The 25,557-nt window shown below is 36.1% G+C and overlaps 3 protein-coding genes across 4 annotated transcripts; all 3 read left to right on the top strand.

The window, feature by feature from the left end:
- Positions 1-1,405: 1,405 nt before the first annotated feature.
- On the top strand, positions 1,406-7,252 carry LOC100185041 (NACHT, LRR and PYD domains-containing protein 1-like). The gene is made up of 9 exons (XM_018817203.2): positions 1,406-2,257; positions 2,556-2,593; positions 2,700-2,777; positions 3,169-3,225; positions 3,552-5,293; positions 5,610-5,771; positions 5,908-6,069; positions 6,313-6,456; positions 6,709-7,252. Exons 1-8 carry the CDS (start codon positions 1,806-1,808, stop codon positions 6,433-6,435), a joined length of 2,814 nt encoding a protein of 937 aa, XP_018672748.1. The 5' UTR covers positions 1,406-1,805; the 3' UTR covers positions 6,436-6,456; positions 6,709-7,252.
- On the top strand, positions 6,916-11,076 carry LOC100187427 (lanC-like protein 3). Of its 2 annotated transcripts, none has more exons than XM_026840272.1 (8): positions 6,916-7,888; positions 8,179-8,326; positions 8,631-8,718; positions 8,998-9,079; positions 9,396-9,578; positions 9,889-10,110; positions 10,304-10,514; positions 10,700-11,076. In XM_026840272.1, exons 1-8 carry the CDS (start codon positions 7,738-7,740, stop codon positions 10,857-10,859), a joined length of 1,245 nt encoding a protein of 414 aa, XP_026696073.1. In that variant the 5' UTR covers positions 6,916-7,737; the 3' UTR covers positions 10,860-11,076. The 2 variants fall into 2 exon arrangements, with proteins under 2 accessions (XP_026696073.1, XP_026696074.1); XM_026840273.1 differs by having other exon boundaries at positions 10,726-10,988.
- Positions 11,077-11,209: 133 nt separating this feature from the next.
- On the top strand, positions 11,210-18,352 carry LOC100177195 (SCO-spondin-like). The gene is made up of 13 exons (XM_009863709.3): positions 11,210-12,672; positions 12,788-12,937; positions 13,272-13,390; positions 13,666-13,766; positions 14,081-14,248; positions 14,532-14,686; positions 14,879-15,027; positions 15,134-15,293; positions 15,393-15,511; positions 15,575-16,664; positions 16,988-17,097; positions 17,439-17,575; positions 17,938-18,352. Exons 1-13 carry the CDS (start codon positions 12,630-12,632, stop codon positions 18,017-18,019), a joined length of 2,583 nt encoding a protein of 860 aa, XP_009862011.1. The 5' UTR covers positions 11,210-12,629; the 3' UTR covers positions 18,020-18,352.
- The last annotated feature ends 7,205 nt before the right edge of the window (positions 18,353-25,557 follow it).

Below are 25,557 nucleotides of genomic sequence, written 5' to 3'. Positions count from 1 at the left end.
TCTAACGTTTATTTCTGTTTTGGCTGAGCGATAATTAAAGAACTTGTGAATTACGTGTTCTTTTTCATCATCTTTTTTTTATTTCCCATACATATTTTGTTACTGCAGTGCCTGAGTAGTGATAGGCAGTGATAGATTGGTAGTGATGGGTATATAGTGTTTACATTTCGCTTACCTACCAATAGATGACATCATTATGCTATATGTGATGAACAATACGAAGCCACGTTGTTTAGTTGACCGCGTTTTTTAGTTGCAGCTTTGGCCAAAGGTATTAGAGACCGGCTTTGCCCAGTAATGTTCGTGTCGTGACTGGTATAGAGAATTTGTGTAATGACCATACGCGTTTATAACGAACCAAACTTTTGTTAATTCTTCAGCTGGTGAAGTTAATTTTAACACAGTTAAAAGTTAGTTCTTATCAGTGAGGGATTTCAAGGAACATTTTAAGGTCAAAAAGTGTACTGGCCATTAGCTAAGGAAGTACAAAATGTTGTTTCGTTGCATTCGTATGGTCATTTGATATTCGTAAGACGTTTCTATGTCATTTATGGTAGAAAAAACGGAAGGCTTGTTATTCCACTAAAAGCCCGTTTTGCACGAAAGCCAGGACAACGTGTCCGAATACGAAAAAGCCGGACACGCTAACTAAACCAATGTCTAATATTTACAATTTTCGTTTTATAAGTTCCGTTTTTCGTTTTTAAAAGTTGCATTGTTCGTTTTTAAAAGGTATTTCTTCGTTTTTATTAGTTACATTTTCCGTTTTTTAACGTTTTGAACATTAAAACTTCGATTTTAATAATAAAACTTTGATCAAATACAAGTGTCTGTATAGTACTGTGGCGTAAGCCGTAACGTACCGTAGGACACTTTTAGCATTTATAGCATTCAAATATCCTGATTGTGTTTTAAACAATTAACAACGGTCTATGGGATTTGTGAGGATATGGTTTTATAATTCTTTGAACGTTCTTTGTATACTATCAAATGGGACGAGAAAATAGAATGAACATGTGTCCCATTTTCCCCCACTGCCTATATTAACAAAAAATAAATAACAAACGTTTGATAAAAATACAGTTCATTATGTAAGCGTAACCAACGAAACAAACGTCGTACATAATCAAAGTTTATATTTAAAAACCTCAACTCAGGGTCTCACTCAGCTAAACATCTGTATACACACACAGTTTGGTGGATCTTGCATAGGGAAAGCTTCCTTTGTACGAAATACTCACCGGGCCCCCCGCCGGGCGTGTTTTAGCATTACCGTGACCACCGGGTCCCTACCGGGTCCCACCGGGCCCCACCGGGCCCCGCACCGGGCGTGTTTTAGTATTTTTTTTTCCACCGGGCCCCACCGGGCCCCGCCGGGCGTGTTTTAGTAGGACCGGTGGAATCTGTAGGTTAATCAAGCTTAGTTCATTTTATAGTTATTGGGTACGAGTGTTTGCTGTTTTTTAGCTTTATAACAACTTACATTTAATCCCTGGTCTCTCTCTTTTCCTGATGACGTCACGAGTTAATGCTACACTAGTAACTTAGTAATTAACATTTATGTCAGGAATGAATTTTTAAGAGCTTCCACTTCTATGAAGTAATTCAAATAGTAAATATTCGAGAAAGCAAGGTTTATTCTTAAAGTGTATAGAAATATCTAAAGTTATAACTTGTAGAGTAAATAAGACTAGCTAGTTTTCACTTAAATTAAGTTGAAATTTTGTCATGATATACTAAAGGTGCCCAATTAGCTTCATAGACCTTATTAAAAATACATTTTTTTGACATGTAAATCAACCAGTATGCCGAGAAGAAATAGATGCAGAACTGTCAGTAGTGGAAGTTTATGCACAAACGAAATTAGAGTAAAGTTTTCTGGTTTTAAACCTGAAGATGGCACCATTGGTGAAACAATAACTTTGCCTGCATTAGATGCAATACCGTTAACTTCCGACATCTTTCGACCATCTTATATGATCTCTATTGGTGGATTTCCTGCAGCTCTGTGTCAAGTAATGCAGTCTTTATACACCTCCACCTATTTCCATTCTTTCCAATTTATAAACGAGAATTTGATCAGTTTTAAAGTAGAATGCGAAAGACAAACAAGAGACAAGATCTCAAGTCAGGTTCAAGCTGGCGAGCTCAAAGGAAAGTTGAAGGAAAAGTTGAATCAATTGCCCCAAGAAAATCTACATTATAGATTACGCCTATTCAACATTAACTGCACTATTGATTCAGTTACACTTTTAAGGTAGGTTGCAGTAATGTATTTATATTTCGGGGCACAAAAAGTAATTTTAATATATATATATATATATATATATAACTGCTTTGTTAAGTTTTAGATCTGGACTTTAATTGTAGTTATTTAAAGTTTAGATATTTTTCAGTAAAAAGATAACCTTAGGAGATTCCTGTTTTAATATATTAGTAATTAGCACAGAAGACTGACATTATTTACTTCGAATACTTATAAAATATTTTTTTATACTTGTGTGTTTAAACTCACAAGTCTGTTTGGATGAACATTTATGATTTTATCTTTTTAGTTCAACCTGGACGGATGTATCATCTCCATCTTGCATTGGTGAGTTGTATCACATGATTAAGTCTTCGTTACTCATATGCGAACATGTAACATACATATACTAACATGATCCCATAATATACAATTGTGCATAATTTAAATTTAGAAACATCGCCACTTCATCAAAGAGAGCCAAGAAACAGAAGATCTTTGTGTATTGATAACAGAGGAGGGAGTATTGGAGGTATTTAGCATATGTGTGGATGGTTTAGTTCAATTTAATAAATTTCCTATTATTGTTTGTGTCATACATGAGAGCCAATATAAAATTGTGTGCAAAAGGATATTATGTTAGCATAGGTAAACAACAAGGAATTGGCATATGTAGCCACAGTGTATGATAAAAAGCTGTTTTGTAACTGGACAGTAGTAAGCAATAGCATTATGTGTATACTGATGCCGCTTATAGTGCTTAAAGGAAAAAGCTATTGTAGGTTGCCGAATAGAAAAAAACAAATGCTCATTATCTTGTATTTAATATAAGTGAAAGAAACATCAACACTGATAAGTGGGTTTTCCTGCTGACATAAGAATGTGTGTATAATAATATAATTAATGTTGTTAAATATTAACAGAAGTCCATGTACACCATCAGTCAACAGAAGCTGTAAAAGTAAACAAGGAAGAAATAGGTAATAAAGTAACATTTGTACTTTGATTGCCTAAAAGTTATGTGTTTCTGTTACCAAACTTTTTGTACTATCAAAGCAGACCTTCTCACACAATGAAGGTTCATTTACATTTTCCCACTGATGGGAGTTAACTACAAATGTTTAGTATATCTAATAATTTTTAAATTAGTCACTAAATCTTTTTTAACTAAAAATTAGGGAGGCAAAAGCATTGTATGTTTTGAGAGTACCGTATGGTGATGATTTTTACATTCACTGATCCAGGGGTTTTATTTTTGTTCTGGACTATGATAACACATTAATAGCAATCATTATCTTTTTTCCAGTTGGTAAATTAAAAGAATCTCTACAACAACACATTGATATCATATCTTGCCAAAGAAAATCTTCAATAAGTCAAGGAAGTAGTCGACCACACAACTTTGTTGATTTAAGAGTATCTCCCCAACCCTTGTACACATCATCAGGCCCCACCACAACCAGGCAAGATATGTTGAAACTTCATGAGGATCATCATCCTGATGTTAAGGTAGCTCACCTCTTCAATGAAGCAGAAAAAAATGCTGTAAAAGAAGCTGCACGGCAATTTATTGATGAAAACTTGAAGAGAAAGTACATTGCCACTCACTCGCGATCTGTTATGGTGGCTGGGCAAGCTGGAATTGGTAAATCAACTTTAGCCATGCAAGCAGCTAAAATTGCTTTATCTAAAGATGAATATGTTGTTTTTGTCAAGTTATCTGAAGTTGGAACATCACATGTTTCTTTGGTAGATTTTATTATAAACAACGCTGTGGATAACAAAACAGTGTTTACTGAGGATGAAAAATCTGCTGTACAAGATCTATTGCTTACTGATGCATCTTTGTTTACTCTTATCTTTGATGGGATTGATGAGCTTGGTTTTGATTTCAAACCAACTGAGAATCCAAAGCAATTCAGTTTCACAGAACCAACTGAAGCATTGAATCTTATCAAGAGTATTATGAAAGGTGAAACCATGCAGGAAGCTAGGAAGTTGTGGACATCTAGACCTCAGCATGCTCTTCAGATCCATCAGGATTTATGTCCAATAACCGTCATGCATGCGTTGGGGTTGAGTGATCAGTCTCAATGTGTTCTTGGAGAATCTATATGTGGTGAGACAAAGTGGGTGGCTGTGAAAAAGTTTCTTGACGACCATCCTGATATACAAGCAATGTGTTATGTCCCTGTTTGGTGCATTATGACTTGCCATGTCTTAAGTTCAAGTTTGGATGGAACAAGCAGGTTAAACATCAGCACCATTACACAGATTCTTACTACTACATTGGACCTCTACATCAGATCAAGTCATCTGAGGACACAAGATCATGGGAACATCCTCCAGCTTGCAGAGCTCGCATGGAATGGTTGGATCAACAAGAAAGTCATCTTCGAACCGAGGGATTTCAACAGAGCGAAAGTCTCACCTGAGATAAAAGAAGCATTCGTAAACACAGCTTTGAAAAGTGGGTTGAATTTGCGAATGGGTTTGTTGCAAGGTGATCGACAAAGCTCGTTTGTGCATCTTGTTTGGCAGGAGTTCTTTGCCGCACTCCATATGTGCACGCTACCAAAGCAGTCTTTTACTGAAAAGTTAGAAAAGTTTAACGACCAGCATTATGAGATGGTAGCCAAGCTTGTGTATGGAATATTCAATCCTGTGAATCTTAAGGTACTTCATATGATTTTCCCAGAAGCTTTTACTGAGTGTAAGGAGAAGCAGGCTGCACTACAAGAGTTTGCTGGTGGTCAAATATGGCAGGAAGGAAACCAGAAGAATGGTCAACTGTTATCTGTGCTGAGCTGGGTTCATGAATCTGAGGATAATGAAACCATAAAAATGATTTCAGAAGTTTTTCCTGAAGAGTTAAACTTCAGCACTGAGCCCGTGCATGGCCTAATGTTTACACCAATGGATGTGGTAAGCCTCTCCTACATCTTCTCAAAGAACAACTTCAATTTCTCCCAGATCAGTGTTCGAAATGTGCAGTTCATGGGAAATACATTCGATCTTTTTACAAAAGCATTGGCATGTGCTAAAAAGGTTATTTACTGTCTTAATTTATTCAACTTGTACTGTTTGTCAAGATTTATATTTTAACCCGCTTTAAATGCTTTTAAAAATATAAAAAAAAACTTTTAATAGTTTATTTATTGTTTCATTACCACCATGCTTGAACCTTGCGATTGTTTGAAACAGAACACCCATGTTATAACCATATAATGTTGATACCCTGTCACACAAAAAGGATGAATAAGTTACTTTTATTCGTTTATTTCCAAAGTGCTTCATACTTTAAGAAAATTGTAAATAAGTTACCAAATTTATATTTTACAAAGTTAATGATTTTTTAACTTAGATTGACAGCTTGGATGTGAGTGGTGTTGCTATGGGCAACGAAGGTGCTCGATCTTTGGTTCAATGTTTGGAGAAGATCAATAAGTTGGAGATGTTGGGGTGTGGGGTGGGAGGAGGTGGGGTGAAGTACCTTGCAGAGAAGATTAAAACATTAAGCACTCCGGTATTTATATAGATTAGTAGAAACATAATATAAAGGGTATTTACCAAAACATAAAAATTCCTTTAAATACATTCACATAAATCAGTTTAATTAAAACAGTGAAAAGAATTTTCTTAGCTTTAACTTTCTTTTACAGATGGAACTATTGGATCTAACTGGAAACAGGATTGGAAACAACGGAGCAAAGAAGTTGTGTGTTTGTCTTCATAAAGTTAGATCCTTGTATTTGGAACAATGTGAACTGAGTGGAGATGGAATAAAACAACTCGCACAACGCATACGGAGGCTTGATGAACCGGTATACTGTTGTTAATATTAAAAGGTAGAATTTAATGTTTGTTAAGACTACAGTGAACATGGGGTGGATACACTATATGTGTCTGGCTTAGACATAAGTTATAGAACATGTGGTGAATACACCAGGTTATAACTCAACAGTGAACATGAGGTGTGTGAGTACACCATGTGTGTCCAGTGTATAAGGAGACACTCATGTTATAACTCGAAAAGTAAGTCGTCCATGTTATGCCTTTAATTTCAGATGGTTGAATTACATTTGGGGAGTAATAACATTGAAGATGTAACTGATGATCTGTTGAGATGCTTGCCAAAAATAAACCAACTGCACGTGAATGAATGTACTTTACCACATATTAAGCTATGAGCTTTTCAACATGCCTTGTCTGTAAGTATTTTCTTGATATTATTGATTATAAGTTGTATTAATTATGCACTTGGTACTTAATCTGTAGTGTTTAAATGCAGAGGTGATTTTAAAATGATTGTCTACATGAATATGAATAACTAAACCAACCAAAAGTTACGTCTTCTAATTCAAAATTGCCTCAGCAACTGACCAAACAAAGTCTTGTCTGCTTGTTCACATATATTATCAACATATGAAGATTTCTTGATTATAATTATATCATTTTTTCAGCCTGAAATGCGGAATGGAGTCATCGGACTTGAAGCAATAAAATATGAATAACTTTAATCAAGTGTAAGTTGTTTCTACTCTGATGAGGTCACATGGTATGGCAGCAAAACTTTGTTGTCGGCAGTGAATGATTGTAACTTATTTACCTTGCATTATGGGCAACGACAGTCATTACAACACTGGTGTTCTGTTTCATACACCTTGTGCCCGCTTACAAGTTACTGCATATATAGCTTTGTGAGTGATTGTTTTTCTGTATAGCTGACAATTTTCACAACCCATTAGTGACCACCGATTTAGTGTTTGCTAACATTTTTATTTGCTGGACAAGCAATCCCTAAAATATATTATATCTAGGAACTGAACATATGCTATGTAGTTCATAAATTTAAATTGTTTAGAATTGTGTTAATAATTTTTTGGAAGATTTTTTCAATTGAAATTTTGCAAACAGCTGTTGTCATAAATAAGGAAATGAATATGTAATGGTGTTGATAGGACTTTTCATTGATCAAAGCTCTGTTTTTGTTTATGTTTTATCATAGTTTGTTGATATTTGTATATTTTTTTTTCCTTCGTTTTAATGGTTGTAAGAATATTCATGTGTGTATATGCGTATATAATTAGCTTACTTTTTCAACTTATTTAATAGTTTGTGAGTTTTTTGATTTAGTCAAATAATTTTGATCATTTTTTAGTTTTAAAGATTTGCTTTTAATATTTGTCTAAACACAAAACATTCCAACCCAGTCGTAATTGGGTTGTTAAAATTATGTAAAAGCCATTTAAAATAAGTATAGTTTGATTTCTACTTGCCTGTGAGTAGGAGGTGCATAAGCTACTGACCTTTGTGCAATTTAAAATAATTTTTATTATATGTACATTGGTAATTATAAATAACCTTAAGTGTGTGTTTATAATTTAGTTACGTTGTTTATTAGTTGTGTAACAGCTAATCTTTATTCTTTAATTACTTTTTTCTGTAATCAGGCATAAGATTGTATTTAGTAAACTGTTTGAAATAAAATAATGAGCCATGCAAGGTATTTTGAAAACCCATTTCTTGGTATGGAGCCAACATATAAAGATACAACGCACGAAGACTACAAGTCACGTGTGATTGAAATGGTGGATAAAATACTTCATAACCTTAAACCAACACCAGCTAATGGAAAAGGAGGTAGGTGCTTTGTTTTGTTTATATTTGTAATGCATAAGTACTGCAAAAGTTGGTGCACTCAATTCTGCTACCATTAGGGTTGTACCTGGACATTTAAAGATTTGTTTTATATTTACTTAACGCAGGCACTACAACGCATTAGTCAGTTCTAAGGGTATGTGTCTTTAAGCAAGCCACCTAATAGCAATTTTTCCAACCCTGTGGTTGCATCATATTCAAATTTTTATACTTTTAAAATATTTCCTATTTAAATTCTCTTTAAAATTAAAACCATTTATTTTTAACACTAGGTATATATGTGGGAACTGCTGGCATTGCCTATATGTTTTATTATCTTGCTAGAAGTGGATTGTACCCGGATCATAAGGAGAGGTTTCTAAACGCTGCTAAATCTTATATTGAAAGTGCATTGGAATATGATAGATCAAATATATCCAGGTAGTAATAAACTGACTTGTTTTTTTCCAACTTTAATGAATGTCGGTTCATTGTCCTCGTGCGGTAAGAAATTTATAAAATGCTATGTTTTTATAAACCTTCTCAAACAAGTTACCACACATGTACATTATGTAAGCCGCTGTGTGGAAGTGTTCCTTATTCTCACCATGACTTTTAATTTGGACAACCCATTAGAGACCACTAGCCTTGACTTGCCCAAAGACACAAATGTCCACAATGGTAACAACATCAAGAATCAAACTCTCTACCTGTTTTTTTTTATTTTCATGTTTAATTTTCGCAGTAAAAGGAAGCAAATAGGATTCCTACATGGAGAAGGTGGTGTTCATGCTGTGGCTGCGCTTGTATTTTATTACATTGGTGATAAGAAGGTAAGACACAAAGTGGGTGATGTTTACAAGGTAGTGAAGTATCATCATCATGTATTAATGCACCATTTGTGTGAAGTATGTAAGAAGACAGCTATGGTATAACTCAATAATGAGCATGGGGTGTTTGAATACACCATGTATTTCCGATGTATAAATTTACACTCATGTTATAACTCAACAGTGAGATGAGATATACAAATAATACAACCATTGTTATAACTAAGCTGGCTTACACAATGTAGTTCAAATTAAATATTTGGTGTTTGTTAACATTTGCAGGCATCTGATAAACATTTAAAAGTTTACCAATCATCATCATTATGTTGTAAGGATGCAGAATATGATGAATTATTTGTTGGAAGGTTGGTTAACATTAAACATATTTGAATGTTTGTAGTAAAAGTCTTTATTGTTGTTTTTTTATTAGGTATTATTGTGGGTTAACAAAAAATATGTTTTACTGCCTTAAAAAATAACTGAAGGAGGTATTACCGAGCAAGCATGAATGACTTACCTATGTATGCTACTCCAATCCAATGTTTACAGTTGAGTTGCCGAAGTTACTGCAGTGTGTATAAGCAGACATTCCCTCTTGTTTTGAAATTTTTATCGCTTACTTCTAACCTTTAATTAGACAACAAACTTGCCGCTCCTATTATCATTTGTTATAAATTACCGAGCTGGTTATCTGCTTGGTGTATTACTTCTGCAACGACACTTAAAAACAGAAGTATTACCAAGCAAAGAAATTGACAAAATTTTTCAGAAAATTCTTAAAACTGGAAAAAAGTTTCGGTCCAAGTTACAATTAGACGGTGACATTCCCCTTATGTTTGAATATCATGGAAAAATGTATCTAGGTAAAAACATTTTGCACTAAAATCCCACCACTCCTGAACCTTTCCATAAAGAATAAAACTTTAACAGTAAAGCTCTAGTCCACCATGTAAACATGTTGTTTCTACAATTTGTCCTAATAAAAAAAAAATACGATGTTAGAGTTTTTTAAAACTAAGTACCTTTTAACTTGAATTACTATTAACCATTATGTTGATAATGATTAAAATCTTTTATACTATCTTACTTGTGGGTAATGTCCTACAACCTAACATGCAATGGGACCTAAGATTTAAACTAGAGTTGGCCCACTAAAAGTTTATACTCCCTTAGGAGCTGCTCATGGATTTTCGGGAATTTTACAAGTTTTGCTCTGTTTTCCTCAACTACTAAATAAAGATGGCAACACTTTGACCATGATTCAGCAATCTGTTGATTATTTGCTGAGTCGCTGCGTTGATCGAGATGGAAATTTTAATGTTGCAACTAATCTTCAAAGTTCATTATCCCAAGATGGTGGGAAACACTTGGTGCATTGGTGCCATGGCGCAGCTGGTGTGTAATAACTTCATCAGTTGTTATTACTTTCAACAAAGTTTCATACATCGATACATGGTAACTCATAAGCTGGCACCAGGTGAACACCCATGTTATAATAACTGTTATTTTGAGGCCACAAGGATAAAACAAGTTACATTCATTCATACATTTTGTTAGCAGGAAATATAGCTTTTAATTTATTTTTTAGGGGTGATCTATACATTTGCAAAGGCTTATTTTGTGTTTGGCAAAGATCCCAAGTATCTCGAAGCATGTGTGAAACTTGGTGAGACAGTTTGGAAGCTTGGTTTACTAAAGAAAGGACCTGGAATATGCCATGGAGTGGCTGGGAGTGGATATGTGTTTTTACTTCTGTATAGATTGACTGGAGATACTAAGTATCTGTATAGAGCACACAAGTAAGTAGTTAGTTAAAGATCGTGTAGTTGTCGTTAGAATAAACACCTTTCCACAAGTTTGTTTAACCACAGCATGTTATATTATTGCCGTTTTGTCCTTGCTTCGTTTGATTTGATCTTTGGTGCGTATTTCTTATTGCCCTGTTTCACAAGAATTAATAAATAACATTTAGGTTTTTTTTTAGATTTGCCAACTTTATCTTCTCACCAGAGTTCAAGTCTGCTCATCAACCTGATCGACCGTTCAGTTTATTCGAAGGCATTGCAGGAACGGTTTGTTTCCTGAACGACCTCATGGAGCCAAATAAAGCTGAGTTCCCACTGAGTGACGTGTTTCTATCATAAACAAACACATTTTGTTTTTTCACACTGCACATGTACTGCGTTAAATGTACGTTTTTTATGTTTTAATTTGTGTTTTGGTTATCTCGTTTACGAGCATTAAAGAGCTTGAAAGCCAGTGAATCACAAAAATCATGGTCTGCTATTTGTGTGAATTAAATAATTGCACTATGTCTCAACAATAAATCATCTTGTAGGCCAAGCTCCAACAGTTGCTACAAAATATCTTGTTTATTGTGACTGGCGTCGTTGCAAAGTTTTTAAGACGATACACGTTATGCTCGCTTTTAAGTTACCGCTTATTTTATTTAGTGGTTAATTGTTTTTAGCATCGGACCCTATGTAGTTGCGAAGCGAGCGCTTTAACCGGTGGGCCAAGGTAAGGTAACGTCGTGTGTCCTTAGGCAAGAAACTTAACGGTAATTGCTCCACCACACTGGTCACTGCTAAGTTTTTCAACGTGCCAGCTTTACAGAAAACGAACAGTCACTCACGAAGTTATATATACGTTGTACCTCGTAAGCAGGCACGGCCTTTTTTTAACTTAGACACTGATATTATAACTTCTGAAGATGCCCCGCTATTGAAACATAAATAAGCAATATTCCCTTACATAACATGGCATGCATTGTTATGACCGCAAGTGATTTTCTTCCTACTTTGACTCATTCTTAACCTTGTGATGTTTGCAATAAATTCGCGCGACTGTTAGCACAACTAATGCCCGAAGGTAAAAATGTCGTGATGAATTATTTTGCTATTTTTCTCAGACGTTTTACCGTTCAGTGTAAGCAGCATGTATATCAAGTGTTGTATAAATTGGGCTGTAGTACTGGAAAAGTGTGTGCTAGCTAATTTAAAAATCGGCTTGCGTTATAAAAGGTGACCGTAACAGAGTATAAGTCCGCGGATCAAAAACCATTCCTTTTGAATAACCTTAAGTGGCAAACAAATTTGGACTATTGGTAAAAAGATAAGCTACAAAAAAGGGAAATAATAGTTATCAGAATAATTGGATTGTCATTTTATTACAAATTCTTTATTTGACCATATTCAAAGTTACTCATAGTTGTTTTACAAAGTGAGCAACAACAGGTTCTCGTGGACTTTTCTGTGAACAGTATGACACGTTTACGTAGTAGTCAGAATGACTCATAAAACTTTAACAGCGGTGCCAATAATATATAAATAAAACAAACTACCGAGTTTAATTTAATTTTAATAGAATTGGAACGTAGTATAAATCATAAGGAATACGAATAGTTATTTTGTCTCTGCTAGAGTGGAAAAAGTCAGAATAGTATTCCACTTTCGCTATAATACGATTAAAACATGAGTACGCAGTTGATAAACGATGTGATTAAAACGGCATACCCTCAACTAAAGTGTACGCGATGTGAAATTTTGCATTGCAAATGCAGCATTATACATGCAGTCGAGCACGATGTTAAGAAATGCATTACCTAAGATTCAAGAGTCAGCTCAAAATAGATAGAGGCGCTGAGAGGCGCTGGTAGCGCAAGTGTAAGTTGGTGCCAGGCGGCGCTAACTCATTGCCCACAGCCGGAAACTTTACGTGCGTTGTGATTTAAATAGTTTTGCACCGCGATGTACCTTTATTTGTTGAAAATTTTTATATAAAGCTCTGCGCGACATAATCAACCCAAGTTAAACGGAATATAGAGTGTTATTTAGAATTTTGAAGTCAAATAACCGTTTAATACCGTAATATCACTATAGGGATATAGTTTTATAGATACAAGCTTACCGAGAATGAGATTGGCTGTGCTTTTATGCGTTATAGCTGTAGTAACAGGTAAGTTGAACGTGGACCATAGTTGTTTTATTAAATGTATATTTGCACCCAATAATGAGAGGTTGTTTGCATATTATCTCCGATTTACGTCGAATGATGTTGTTTATGTCCACAGTTGTGGAAGGACAGACTAACATCGGCAAAAACTGCAATGTCTATCCACGAAGAGAATGTGGACAACAAATAAGCACGAGAGCAGTCTGCAACAGTTTTCCTCTGTGTTGCTTCGACCCCATACACACTCCCAACTGCTACAGAGCTCAAGGTATATAGCCTACTGCTTTAACGTATAATTTTAATAGATAAAAAAGGTTCAATTATGTTCTAACCTTACGCATGCAGTGATGCGATTTCGCTTTATACAGCTGTGCGTAGTAGAATATGTACTCTGCTAGTTTTCTTCGATATTTAGCTGTATCCTCATAGTCCAAATATACGGATTTATTATTATATATAAAGAAAATGTATATTTGTTATTTTTTAATATTTAGCCATATCCTCATAGTCTGAACATACGGATTTATTATTATTGACTTGGTCAAAATCTAATGTGAGACCCCACATATAATCTTCCGCATTAAACTTTAATGTCTTTTCAGTCGCTCATAGTTTAGCATCAGTCCTTCAAGCTCAGATTCTGAACACAGTAAGACAAGTTCCACGCCCTTTGAACCTGAACCCATTACTGGTCGGTGTACAGAGTCCCGTGATAAGTCAAGTAAGTTGTTATCCTGCATTACCCATATATTAACTGTAACAAAACTTTCAACGTTTGGGTGATTCTTTATATTTGTCCGTTACATATTTCGTAGAACATGTTTTTAGCATTGAACATCCCATTAAGGTATTTTTTATAACGCATATTAACCACTGTTGATTGCTACTATTTTTTTTGTTTTTATTATTTTTTGTTTTGCTACCGTAAATGACTTCGTAATGGTAAACCAAGACACACAAGCAAAATGGTTTGTACGTTTGATTAAATTTCTTTAGGACGTTCGTAACTCGCTTCAAAGTTACATCACAAATCTTGGAATACCAGCTGCTCTTACGTCATCACCCCAATGTCCAGTAAACGTCCCAATTTGTTACAGGTAACAATATTAACAATAATCCGCAAAAGCCTGCAACTTTTATGGTTATTCATTAATATTAATACATTCTATTTACTGTAATGCTCAATTTAAACAATCGGGATATATGGTTTCTGCGGTATCTGTTTCGTATAAGCGACCTATACTATATAGTGTAAAAATACACCGCATGTGTGTCTGGTGATAGAAGACCCCGTGTTATAACTACATATATAGTGAGCATATGTGTTTGATGCGTAAGAAGATATCTATGTTATGTTACAACTAGACAGTAGGCATGGGGGTGTCTAATTAAACAATAACAACCTATTTAGAACTAAATGTGGATCAACCGTCGACTCCGAAACCAACCCAGTTTCTTGCATGCAAGACCCGAAGTGTTGCTTCGACAATGATCTGCTCGTATATCGACAGTTGTTTGGTCCTGTTTACATGCAAGGCGCACCAACCTGTTACCATGGGCCCACTGCGTCAAAATATTTGTAAGTAACTGTACAGATTTCATTTACGTATATAAAGAACCCACACCGAGCAAGCGAAACCGACGGCTCAATGTAGAACATACCATAGCATGGCCTACTCAATGTTTGAGTCAATGTATTGAGTAGGCCATGAACAGAGTATAGTATGTTTACTGAAGTATAAAATTGCGCAAGGTTATGTGAAAAAACATTGATAGCCTATATATACGCCGTACAAAGACCATGTTCCAACATAAGAATATCTAAATAAGTATAGGCCTGTAACCTTGATGCTAATCCGTAGGCAACTTGCAAACTCGATTCGGCCCTGGAACCCTTACTACCAAGGATACATCATAAACTCATTCAGAGCGGTTAACATCAACTTAAACACAGTGTGCCAAGCTTCTAGTCTTATAAACTTTGCCTTTCTTGCGCAACCCATATGCGGCTGGCCGGGTAGGTTGGTTCTTGGTGATTTGGTAACTTTTATTTTAGGCTAAAAATATCTGCAAGTTCGAAGTCATAAAGGTAACCGATGTTTTTTTGGCCTAAGGATTGAGGTTGTATGGGTTCATAGGGCGTCCGCTATAGTATTTCAAAAGCATAAGCAGATTTGAAGACATTTTCTATTATACGTTCTATCTTCAGGTATAACGAAGCTGGAATGCGAACTTAAGGGTTGTTGCTTTACCGCATTAAACAACAAATGTACATACCCTACTTTTGGACAGCAGTTTGTTTCTACAACATATCCAGAACTAAAGGCGGAAACAGTAGAAGAAACCCAATGTCCGAGCGTAAGATATAATATATATATTCCTGTATATGCATATATAACCGTATAAATAAATACACCAACAGTTAATATGTAATGTCCCTTTAATTATTGTAATATGTTTTTAGAGCTTGTCGTTGAGGACAGTAGCAAGCCCACAACAGTACAGGAGGCTACCATGTATGATCTCGACTTCACTTAACGACACATCCCACCTCATAGCTTGCCCAAGAGATAGATGTTGCTCTGATTTAAGCAGCCTCATCCCGAGCGTGCCTTTGCAATTAGGTAACTACGGCATATTACGCGACGCAGGCCTAGCAGGTCTTGGTACAGTCGGTAGCGCTACAGATTATCGGGCCCTTTATCCTTTTCTGCCCCGTATAGGGCTCAACTTCGGAGGCTCGATGTGTCCTTTCCACTACACGGCGGTTCCAGGCCTTCCTGATCTCTCGAGTAAGGTTCGAGGCTGCTGCCAGATTCATTCCTGCTTTCACCGTAAACGGGTTTGTATATAGGCTGATGACGTCAGTGTTAGTTACGTCATGTTACACCCCGATATTTCACAGATGCAACAACCTACGCAGCAGGCCATACCATTAGCTCAGCCTGTTGCCCAACAAACAGGGTTCCCGCAACAGCAGCAGCCACAAGTACAACAAAGCGTATTCCCACAGCAACAACAACAACCTCAAGTGCAACAAAGCGTGTTTGGAGCTAATCAGGTCAACAATCCTCCGCCTACAACGACAACTGTCGCCTCTACATTCCGTTCGACTGAATCTGTTCGTATCGACTGGCCCACAGTTTGGCATGATTGGTCACAATGGTCACGGTGTTCCAGAACTTGTGATGACGGAAGTCAAACAAGAGATCGAAGATGTTATTATACCGACAACACGAACACTGAGGCCCCTCCAAGTAATTGTCCTGGTTCACACGAACAAACCAGACGATGTAGTATAACCCCATGTTCCCGTGGATCGTGGATGGCTTGGCAGGATTGGGAGCCGTGTTCAGAAACCTGTGGGGCTGGAAGACAATATAAAATACGAAGTTGCTTTGATGGTAACCAAATATCTAATACTTGTCAAGGGGAAGGCAGAATGTCAAGGTCGTGTATGGGGAGTTGTCATTCTTGGTCAGAGTGGGGAGTGTATCTTAGCTGTACTGCTGTATGTGGTGGTGGAAGTGGAATTCAAACAAGGTACAGAACTTGTGAGGGGAATGGGAATACTGTGGCATCGGTTAATTGCGCTGGGCAGCATTACTCCACTCGTCCATGCTCAGCGTCTAACTGTGTACGAGTTACTGAATGGGGATCCTGGAGTCAATGTTCAGTGACATGCGGAGGTGGTACTCGATCCAGGCGTCGTCAATGTTTCCGAGATAACGTCCAAGTCTTTGGTAACTGCCCACAAGCAGTAACTCAAAACCAGCCAGGTTGTTCAAGCTCAAGCTGCCAGCAATCTGACCCTCGTATTGCGTGGTCGAGTTGGACCCAGTGGAGCGCTTGCTCTGCAACTTGTGCAAACGGTGTCAGTTTCCGCACTCGCTCATGTCGTTACCGATCAAGCACCGAGCTTTCGGCCAATATTTGCATTGACATTTATAATGGAACGTCTGGTAGCGAAGACAGAGTATGCCAGAGTGGACCATGTAAGTGCGTAGGTGGATATTCTTATAGACCCATACCATATACTGTAGTTAGTATAACATACTACTAGAGTACCTAGGTGTTATTTCGCAAGACCAGGGGAGGGCACAACCTATCAATATTTTGTCATATAGAGTGAATAGTATCTTACATATACTATTGCGTACGCAAATTTTGGGAAATAGTGGTATATTTGAGGTTTGGTGTGTTTTTGGGAACTTTAAGTTAAATTTTCATATAGCAAGATTGTAGAAATGTACATGTGGGACGCTTGCTTTTACGGCTATAAATACATTCTGTTTTATGTTGCATTCGTTCTGTGCAGGCCCGGCTATCGTGACGTATTCCTGGACAATATGGGCATCATACCGACCATGTCCTTGTGGGTCATCTAGCCAAACAAAACGTCGATACTGCGTTGGTTCAGATGGACGGGTAAATGATTTCAATGTACAATGTGTTTTTTTCGTATTGCAATTATACTTACGGTGGTTGAACTGGGCCATAGAGAGTAAGAACCGTGTTCTGTCAAGTTCTAATACATATGACGGTATAAATACCCAAAATAACTTTCTGCTCTAGTACGTGTGTTCACTTTTGCAAAGCCTAAACATAATAACAACCAAATGTCATACCCGCTTAGCCACACACTGTAAAAGCTTCAACAAATCGATTGTAAACAGGGAGTGGCAACTATGGATGAGTAACTTAATTTCCCACCCGACAAAAACACAAATAACAAAACCAACCAAATGTTTAAACTGAAATTGCTTTAGATACACACCAATGGATGCCCGGGCAATTCAACAAGTTCCCGTGCTTGCCAAGGACCTCCATGTATGACGTGGGCACCTTGGAGTAACTGGGACGCTTGTTCCAAAACATGCGGACGCGGAATGCAAGTTCGTGTTAGGCAAGTTATATAGACTAGTATGAGACGATTGGTATGTTGGCCTAGAATATAAGCAGGTTTTATAAGTGCCATACAATAATATCTGCTTTTGCATATTCTCTGTTTATTAGAGTCCTATAAGTACCTTGTAATGTTAGATGCAACAGTGCAATATATTAATACTAATGTTCTGACCCTACATAGCTAGGTTTGGATAACGAACCCACGTGTTTACTTTAATATTTGAGCCATTCCAACAGTCACTTATATCCCAGTCGAAAATGTCAACCACACGGATAAACAAGAAAAAGAAAAGGGCGTAACACACTTTGTAACTCGTAATGTGCGTTTACAAAAATAAAACATATCTTGATATTAAACAGATGCAAGAGAACTGACACCGTTAACTGCATCGCAACCACGGTAGAATTTGGAGAGAAAAACTGCACAATACGAGAATGTTGATGTTTCTGCTACGCAAAAAACCGTCTTATAACTTATGCTTTAAAGCTGGCTTACACTAAAATTTACAATGTGCCAGTGCATGCATGGTCGACTATATATATTATGTCACAGCCGGCCGTCAAGGATACCTCTCAAAAACAAAGGCAGCAGCAGCGCCGGTACTTATATACACTATACACTTCTACGCCTCAACCCGGTCTCTCAGAGCCGACCAACGCGTCGGTATCCCGCAGAAATATTTAGTAGGCTATGGTGTAAATATTAAGTTGTACATAAAGATGCATCTGTACTGACGTTACTGAAAACGAAGAAATAAAAAACAACATATTGTTGCGTCTTTGCTTTTGTAAATCTCTACCCTGAAATTTCTCGCTAAGTTTAAGATTCAGTCGGGAATATTTAGTAAAGCAGGCGCACAGCAGATCGATTGTAACTTCTTTGATTTGTTTAATTACCATGCATTTTTTGCCGATAAAGATGACGTGAAGGTAGTTGCTTCGTTTAAAAGGTAACACAGTAGATCAGGAGACGGGTGCATCAGCTATAATTCAAAATGTCTGCAGGTTAACTATAGTACAACAGAGAGTTTGAGTTTGGAAGTGCAGAAATAAGATCATTTTTGTCATCGTTAAAACGTAGTGGTTTACATATGCGACGCCTAAGGTAAGTAAAAGATAATATACAATCTAAAAAGCAAAGTTATGTCTGTATTGCGTATACATATGCATCCCATGTCTAGGTTGTGACGTATCATTTTGATACACTAGATATAAGTTTGGCATATTCGTCTTATGCTTTTTGCTGTATAGTATAGGGTGGTGAAAGATAGGGGACCTTTTTATTTTGTTTCCTCGTCCGATTCGGTAGTAAACAAGGAATATTCAAGGGATTATAAAACTGCATCATCACGACTTCCGTAGATCGTTGTTAATTGTTTAAAACACAATTAGAATATTTGGATATTATGTGCTAAAGGTCTAGCGTCTTCCCCCATCCTACTGTATTATCTCTTTACAAAACGTACATATTGTAGCGTATATTATTGTTGTATATAGCAATGATACATCATGCCCATTGTCAGTTGTATAGACTATAGCATGAAAATAGCCTATCGCGGTTACACGACCAATGATATAGGCATTCGAGGAACAGGTACGAATATACGAAGCGCTTTGGTTATGCCTCTATGCCCGCGGGCAAGCCGTTTAAAGGTTATGCCGCAACAGTGGCGCAAAATAAGGATGGTTCAACATCTTAGCCTATCGATGGTGCATATTCGTCTAACCGGATAAGCAAGATACACTAGATAAGCTGCAAGTCGTTATGAAGCTGCTTGTCTTATATTTTGCATTTATTGCATTTTTCCAGGCAAATAGTAGTACGGGTAAAAACGGTAAGGGATTTAGCATTAAGTCTGTTTTGTAAGTAACACCTCGCCTTTAATTTTGCTTTGCAAACAGTAGCCGCGTTAAACCCACGTTTACAGTCGAGCGTATGATGTGCGGGTATGTTTGTTGCCACATAAACCTGAGCGTTGTTACATTGAGCATATTGTTGTTTTACACATGCACGCTGTCCAACCGTCAATGCAATTGACTCCGGTTACATTTTTCACAGCAAGCCCCAGAATTCTGCTGCAATGCAACTTTGATGGAACTCCCCAAATGTGTCCAGGTAAACTTACATTACAAAAAAATAGACACCCACAAAGTTACGTTCGCGCTAACTGGTATATATATGCCGACGAGTGGTATATGGAACAAAGCGCTCGTGTGATAACGACCCACAGATCCGGATATTTATATCTTCCTGGATTACTATTAATAATGTTTTAATTGTTAAAGTGACGATCTATCCAACACTCAACGAGAGTCAAAATAGGTATTTCCATCAACAGGGTGGTCCGTATCTGATGAATACGACGAGGGATGGACGTTTGGCAGAGGCCCTACACCGTCATCTCTCACTGGACCAGACTATGACCAAACTACCAGGAGTTTAGGTATACGTAATAGGACTCGTTTCTATGAAAGGGTGAAATAGTCGTATATATATACATGGGCCAAATAAAGACTTGGAATGTATGCCGAAGTTGGTCTTTATCCGATGTACATTATTCACAAACCTCCACAGCTTATTAACTCTTCTATTTCTATTGATCCTTTTCTTTTAATATTTTGGCGCAATTTTTAAATCACGCAGTGTAAAGACGTAGGCTACTGCTGTAGAATACTTTACTAACCACAACAAACAATCAGATGTTATCGCTTAAAATGCAAACACAAAAAAACAAAAAATATTTTTAAACAGAATAATGGTTATCTAGCACCCAGTTAAATTCGCTACCGTAGACACACTTTTTAATATCCGATCCTTATTTTATGTTTCAGTTGGTGGATACGCCTTTTACGAAGCCACAGGGGCTAGAAAAGTAGCGGGTTCCAGATCGGTTCTCCTCACCCCACAGGTTCAACTTGATGGTAAGAATAATAGTTGCATGTGGTGTAAGATTTATACAATGTGTGTAAAAGTAGTCTAATAGTATAATGCTGCTACGTGATATGACGTTCGGCGCAGTGGTAGGCAGGTAGGTGCTCTTTGTAGGTCACTAAGTGCGATGTCACTGCCATTGTTGTAGGTGTGTGTATCCTTGGGCAAGACACTTAACACCGTGAATGGTAGGACGCAGGCATGATGCGTATGAAGTAACACCATGCATAGTAAGCGGTCACGATGTGTATGAGATGTGAGGTAGTAATTCGAGTATTAGTTATGTTTATTCAAAATAACATTTCTGCTTTGCCGCGTATTAATATTTCAATACTAGTGAAGAATACCCCTATGCTATCTGCTAAACACTACTAACCCAAATAGCCACTGAAGACCAGTCCCTATGCTATAACCACTAACTAATAGTCCCTAACTACCTCTAACACTTTCTGCCAGCCTAATCTGTAATGTACCGGAGGATTCTTCACTAGTACCACCATTTCTACTGCGAACAAATATTTCAGTTACATTATAGGGTAAGATCTGTAAAATCTTGGTACAACTGCTTTATAATTGCTTATAGTTAACATTTGAACATTGCTTATTTAGAGAGTGCACATTGCCTTGAGTTCTGGGTTCATAACTGGGGGCTATCAGTTCTCAATGTGATCTCAAGAAGAGGTAATTTAACTTGGGAGAACAATGGGCCTCGCATCACAGAAACAAATGATGTGTGGCGCCAGTTTCATTACGAAATATCTCAAAGTGCTGATTTGTTTCAGGTAAATGTTTACACAGATAATAAAAGTTTAGGTTCCATATATAAGGTAAAATTATTGATATTTTAACCTTTCCTCAATAATAACTAAAGAAAAATATAGCTCATAAAATACCTCATAGCCGCAAGGACATATTTTATGAGCTATATACTTAAAGTTACATTAAAATGATACCCATAACTATACAATGAATGTTTTTTCTTAGATTGGGTTCAAAGCAACACGTGGTCCATCATATCGAGGAGATGTTTCCGTTGATGATATAAGATTGTACCGACAGTCTTGTGAGAATGGTAAGAACTTTCAATTCCTTGAAAGTTTCTAAAAAAAATGCTTTAATATGTATTATTATTACATAATACGTTTAGTGATTTTTCAATTACAGAAATGAAGTTCATATTAATATATGAAGCAAGGAGAACAGTTTAATCCCAATACCACACTCAGTTTACTTTTCATTTTTTGGTTTGTTTATCTCCTAACAGTGCCCACTTGCGCTGAGACATTTGAGTACCAAACATGTGGTAGTTCGTGCAATGTAACATGCCAAGATACAACTAACACACCAGCATGTACATCACAGTGTGAAGCAAGATGTGCTTGTCCACGAGCTACTCCAGTTACTATTGGGGATCGGTAAATATACTATTTATCGAAAGAAGATTTAATTTGTTTATGTATTCTATTTTGTATGGTTAAAATCCTAATGTGAAGCACTTCATATACCTTGCGATTTATAACTTATGTAAATATGAAATTTTATTGTAGTGTCATTTTCTAAGTTCAACTAGTTTTAAATAGTCATTTGCTATGAAAATTTTTTACAGATGTACAACTTCAGAAAATTGTCCAACAACAACAACACAACCAGCAACAACTACATTTGGTGAATATTATTCTAGCTTCACATACTACATGTGGTAACTTGTTAGGTTTACTCAAATCATACGAAATTAAAGTAAAAAAAATATAGAATCATAAATTTTAACTTAAAACCATGTTTTTACAAATAAAGAGTTATAGAGAGTTAGAGTGTTAAAAGAACTCTGTATGAAAGTATCAATTATTTACCAACATAAAGGTTTAAGAATCACCATTATTACCTATCTACTTGTTTAGGTCCTTGTGGCTTTTCAGCAAATGCGACGACAGATCAGCAAGTCTTAAACTCACCTGGTTGGCCGAATGAATATCCAAACCTCGCTAATTGTCATTGGACACTCACTGCTCCACCCGGTGTTCAAGTTCAACTCGTCATTAAGAATTTTGAAACCGAAGATGTGTTCGATAGTTTGGCGGTATGATTGTGATGTCATGATAAAATTAGGGAATTTAACTTCATTTATCTTAAAGTGGAAAAGTAACTTTAGTCATTACAACATGGGTGTTCTGTTTCATATACCTCATGTAGTTTTTCATTTTTTTCTTGATTTTTTTATTTAAAAAATAAAATTGCTGACAAGTTAACAATTCATAATGGACCATTAGGTTAAAGTGAATACGGTTAGGTTTCTTTTCCAAGGACACGCTAACGATGGTAGCAGCATTGAACATTTTAGCCTAGAGCTTATCTTGTGGTAAAACATTTATTCCTTCAGGTCATAGATGGCGATAATGTTTATACTTTTACTGGAAATCAAAGTAGAAGTGTAATAACTTCTACAGGTGGAGAACTAACCTTGCGATTCATATCTGATCAGAGCATTACATATAAAGGATTCCAAGCTTACTTTATTGGTAAGAAATTGGTTACATTGGGTATTGTTTCACTGGCGTACTTTGGTATTAGAATAAATGCCTCTGATTTGTTAACTATTAGTTACCATATTTGAAAGGAATTGTGTTTTGTTTGCATGACCGTCAAGTAAAACAACTCATTAGTGACTACCAGGTTGGAGCAACTACCTTTTACTTAAGTGTATTTATAGCCAGAAGATACATGTCAACAATGGTAGCAATGAAAAGTATAAAATCTAACATTAACATTTCTTTCCATAGCTACTCTGACCACATCTACGACAACAACAACAGCAACAACCACAACGACTGTGGCAACAACAACAACAACAACAACAATACCGACAAGTACAACAGTATTTTTAATTTTATAGGCAATGGCATAGGTGTAACAACTTTTTAAGTTTGACATGCCTTTATATTTTTTACAATACTAGAGCATCTAGCTTAAATTTTAGATGTAAAGCTATATACAACCTTAAACATACAAAACCATGCAATCCAAAAATTGAAAAAATGTAACCCTTGCCCTGTTTACATCATTAGATCCTTGTGGGTGGCACTATTCAAGAGCAAGAAGGTATTGGCAAGCTTTGAATTCTCCGGGCTACCCAGGAAATTACTTAAATAATTTGGATTGTACTTGGTTATTAGTTTCAAGACCCATCAGAGCTGTTCTTCTCGTAATACACTCATTTGATACTGAGTTTGGTTATGATTATTTACTGGTGAGATATTTAGTGGTGGTTTATATTTTTATAGGTATGACTTTAAATAACTTATCTGTTTCGGCTCGTCCAATGGTAAAGCTGTTAAATGGTGTAGTTAAAGCAAATGTAACTTTTGATCAGTATTGCCATTTGTGTTCTTGTATGGGAAATTGAGTGAGTTACCCATGGTGCCTCTTCCATGCTTACAGTCAAGTTGCTAAAGCACGAAATTAGTTCTACCTTAAATATATATAAGCAGAAAGCTTGCATTTTTTACATCATCCCATGGTATAATTTTCCGCAAACCAGATTCACAGTGGAAGTGTTCGAATAGCAAGACTGACTGGTGTAACTTCTAACCGAGCTTTCACCTCTGTCAGAAACCGAATGAATCTTCGGTTCCGCACAGATGAATCAAGTACTCATGCCGGATTCACAGCAACATTTATTGGTAAACATCAAAGCATTCATAAATAACTTTTTGTTATTTGAACTCAAAGTACATAAAAAATGGTCTAACAAAAACAACATTTACTAAAATAATAAAAACTGTTTGTTTGAAGCCCTGCATTTTAGGGAATGCTTTTGTCTTATTGTCATTTTTAAAAAAGTCCATCTGAATAAATAGGTATATTGTTTATCTGAATTTTTTTCAGAAACAAGCAGGGAGGAAGCTACACCCACTATTCTCCCTCCTGAAGGTTAGAAGTTATATTTCTTATTTTTTTTAAACAAACATTACATGTTTCAAACCTGGTTATTTATTATTGGGTATTATATTCACCAGTTTGTAGTATGTAACAAAAAGTATAAACCAAAACTACATTGTATGCCATATACAGTGTGTGGTGGGGCACCTGTGGTGTCATTTTTTATTTACCTGTTGTCAAATTATAAAAACAATGGAATAAAAGAATTCAAAAGCAAAATGACAGTTGTTAAAACATTTAAACCTAAAGTTCCACTGATTGATGTCACAGATAAAGCATAAAAAACACAACATATTTAAAAATAAAATACAACAGGGTTATGTTGCAGATATAGGCATAAAAGATTTGAACACAAATAGCAAACATCCCACATTTGTACTTCCACAGAACCAGCCCCGTGTGGTTTTAACATAACAGCCACCCCAACACCACAAACTTTATTCTCACCTCTATTTCCTGGACAATATGAAAACAACATGGATTGCTATTGGAAAATCATTTCACCACAAGGATACCAAATACAGATTACTATTCACTACATTAAGCTGGAAAGCTGTTGTGATTTTCTAGATGTAAGATACTTTATAAAGTCAGTAATAAATATAACATGACTGATAACTCTTGTAAATTATTTGATTCCACAAAATTACATTTTAATGCTTTTTATGCAGTAAGCAGGAATATGGAAGATAACAATTTGGCAAACAGACATTAAAAAATATTATTAATATAGTTGTAACAACCTATTATTTCTATGAAATACCAATCATTTTCTTTTTCCTAAAAGGATTTTGGATTAAAAAAAATATTTTGGAAACATTTAAAATCATATCATCCAAGTTTTATGTTTCAGATAAAAAGCAAAAATATTCTTCTAGCAAAACTTCAGAAGTATACATACCCGCATACATTCACATCCTCCATCAATACTTTGAATCTTCATTTTCACTCAGATTCCACGATAACAGATGAAGGATTTATTGCTTCATATAAATGTAAAGATAATAAACTTCTTTTAAAATAAAGTTAAAAATTAACATTTTCATGTTTAGCCATTGGTACTTTAACAACTACATCAACAATCACAACAACCGAAGCAACAACAACAGAAC

Source organism: Ciona intestinalis, unplaced genomic scaffold, assembly GCF_000224145.3.
Source record: "Ciona intestinalis unplaced genomic scaffold, KH HT001173.1, whole genome shotgun sequence".
NCBI lineage: Eukaryota > Metazoa > Chordata > Ascidiacea > Phlebobranchia > Cionidae > Ciona > Ciona intestinalis.
This window is presented reverse-complemented; position numbering and strand designations above follow the sequence as displayed.

What these genes read in the sequence shown, in the direction of transcription:
- LOC100185041 (XM_018817203.2), top strand. Translation starts at nt 1,806, where the DNA reads ATGCCGAGAAGAAATAGATGCAGAACTGTCAGTAGTGGAAGTTTATGC. An exon ending in GATTCAGTTACACTTTTAAG is followed by an intron (nt 2,258 to 2,555) that starts GTAGGTTGCAGT and finishes TTATCTTTTTAG; the next exon opens with TTCAACCTGGACGGATGTAT. An exon ending in ATCATCTCCATCTTGCATTG is followed by an intron (nt 2,594 to 2,699) that starts GTGAGTTGTATC and finishes ATTTAAATTTAG; the next exon opens with AAACATCGCCACTTCATCAA.
- LOC100177195 (XM_009863709.3), top strand. Translation starts at nt 12,630, where the DNA reads ATGAGATTGGCTGTGCTTTTATGCGTTATAGCTGTAGTAACAG. An exon ending in CGTTATAGCTGTAGTAACAG is followed by an intron (nt 12,673 to 12,787) that starts GTAAGTTGAACG and finishes TTATGTCCACAG; the next exon opens with TTGTGGAAGGACAGACTAAC. An exon ending in ACCCATATGCGGCTGGCCGG is followed by an intron (nt 14,687 to 14,878) that starts GTAGGTTGGTTC and finishes TTCTATCTTCAG; the next exon opens with GTATAACGAAGCTGGAATGC.
- LOC100187427 (XM_026840272.1), top strand. Translation starts at nt 7,738, where the DNA reads ATGAGCCATGCAAGGTATTTTGAAAACCCATTTCTTGGTATGGAGCCA. An exon ending in ACCAGCTAATGGAAAAGGAG is followed by an intron (nt 7,889 to 8,178) that starts GTAGGTGCTTTG and finishes TTTTAACACTAG; the next exon opens with GTATATATGTGGGAACTGCT. An exon ending in ATTACATTGGTGATAAGAAG is followed by an intron (nt 8,719 to 8,997) that starts GTAAGACACAAA and finishes TAACATTTGCAG; the next exon opens with GCATCTGATAAACATTTAAA.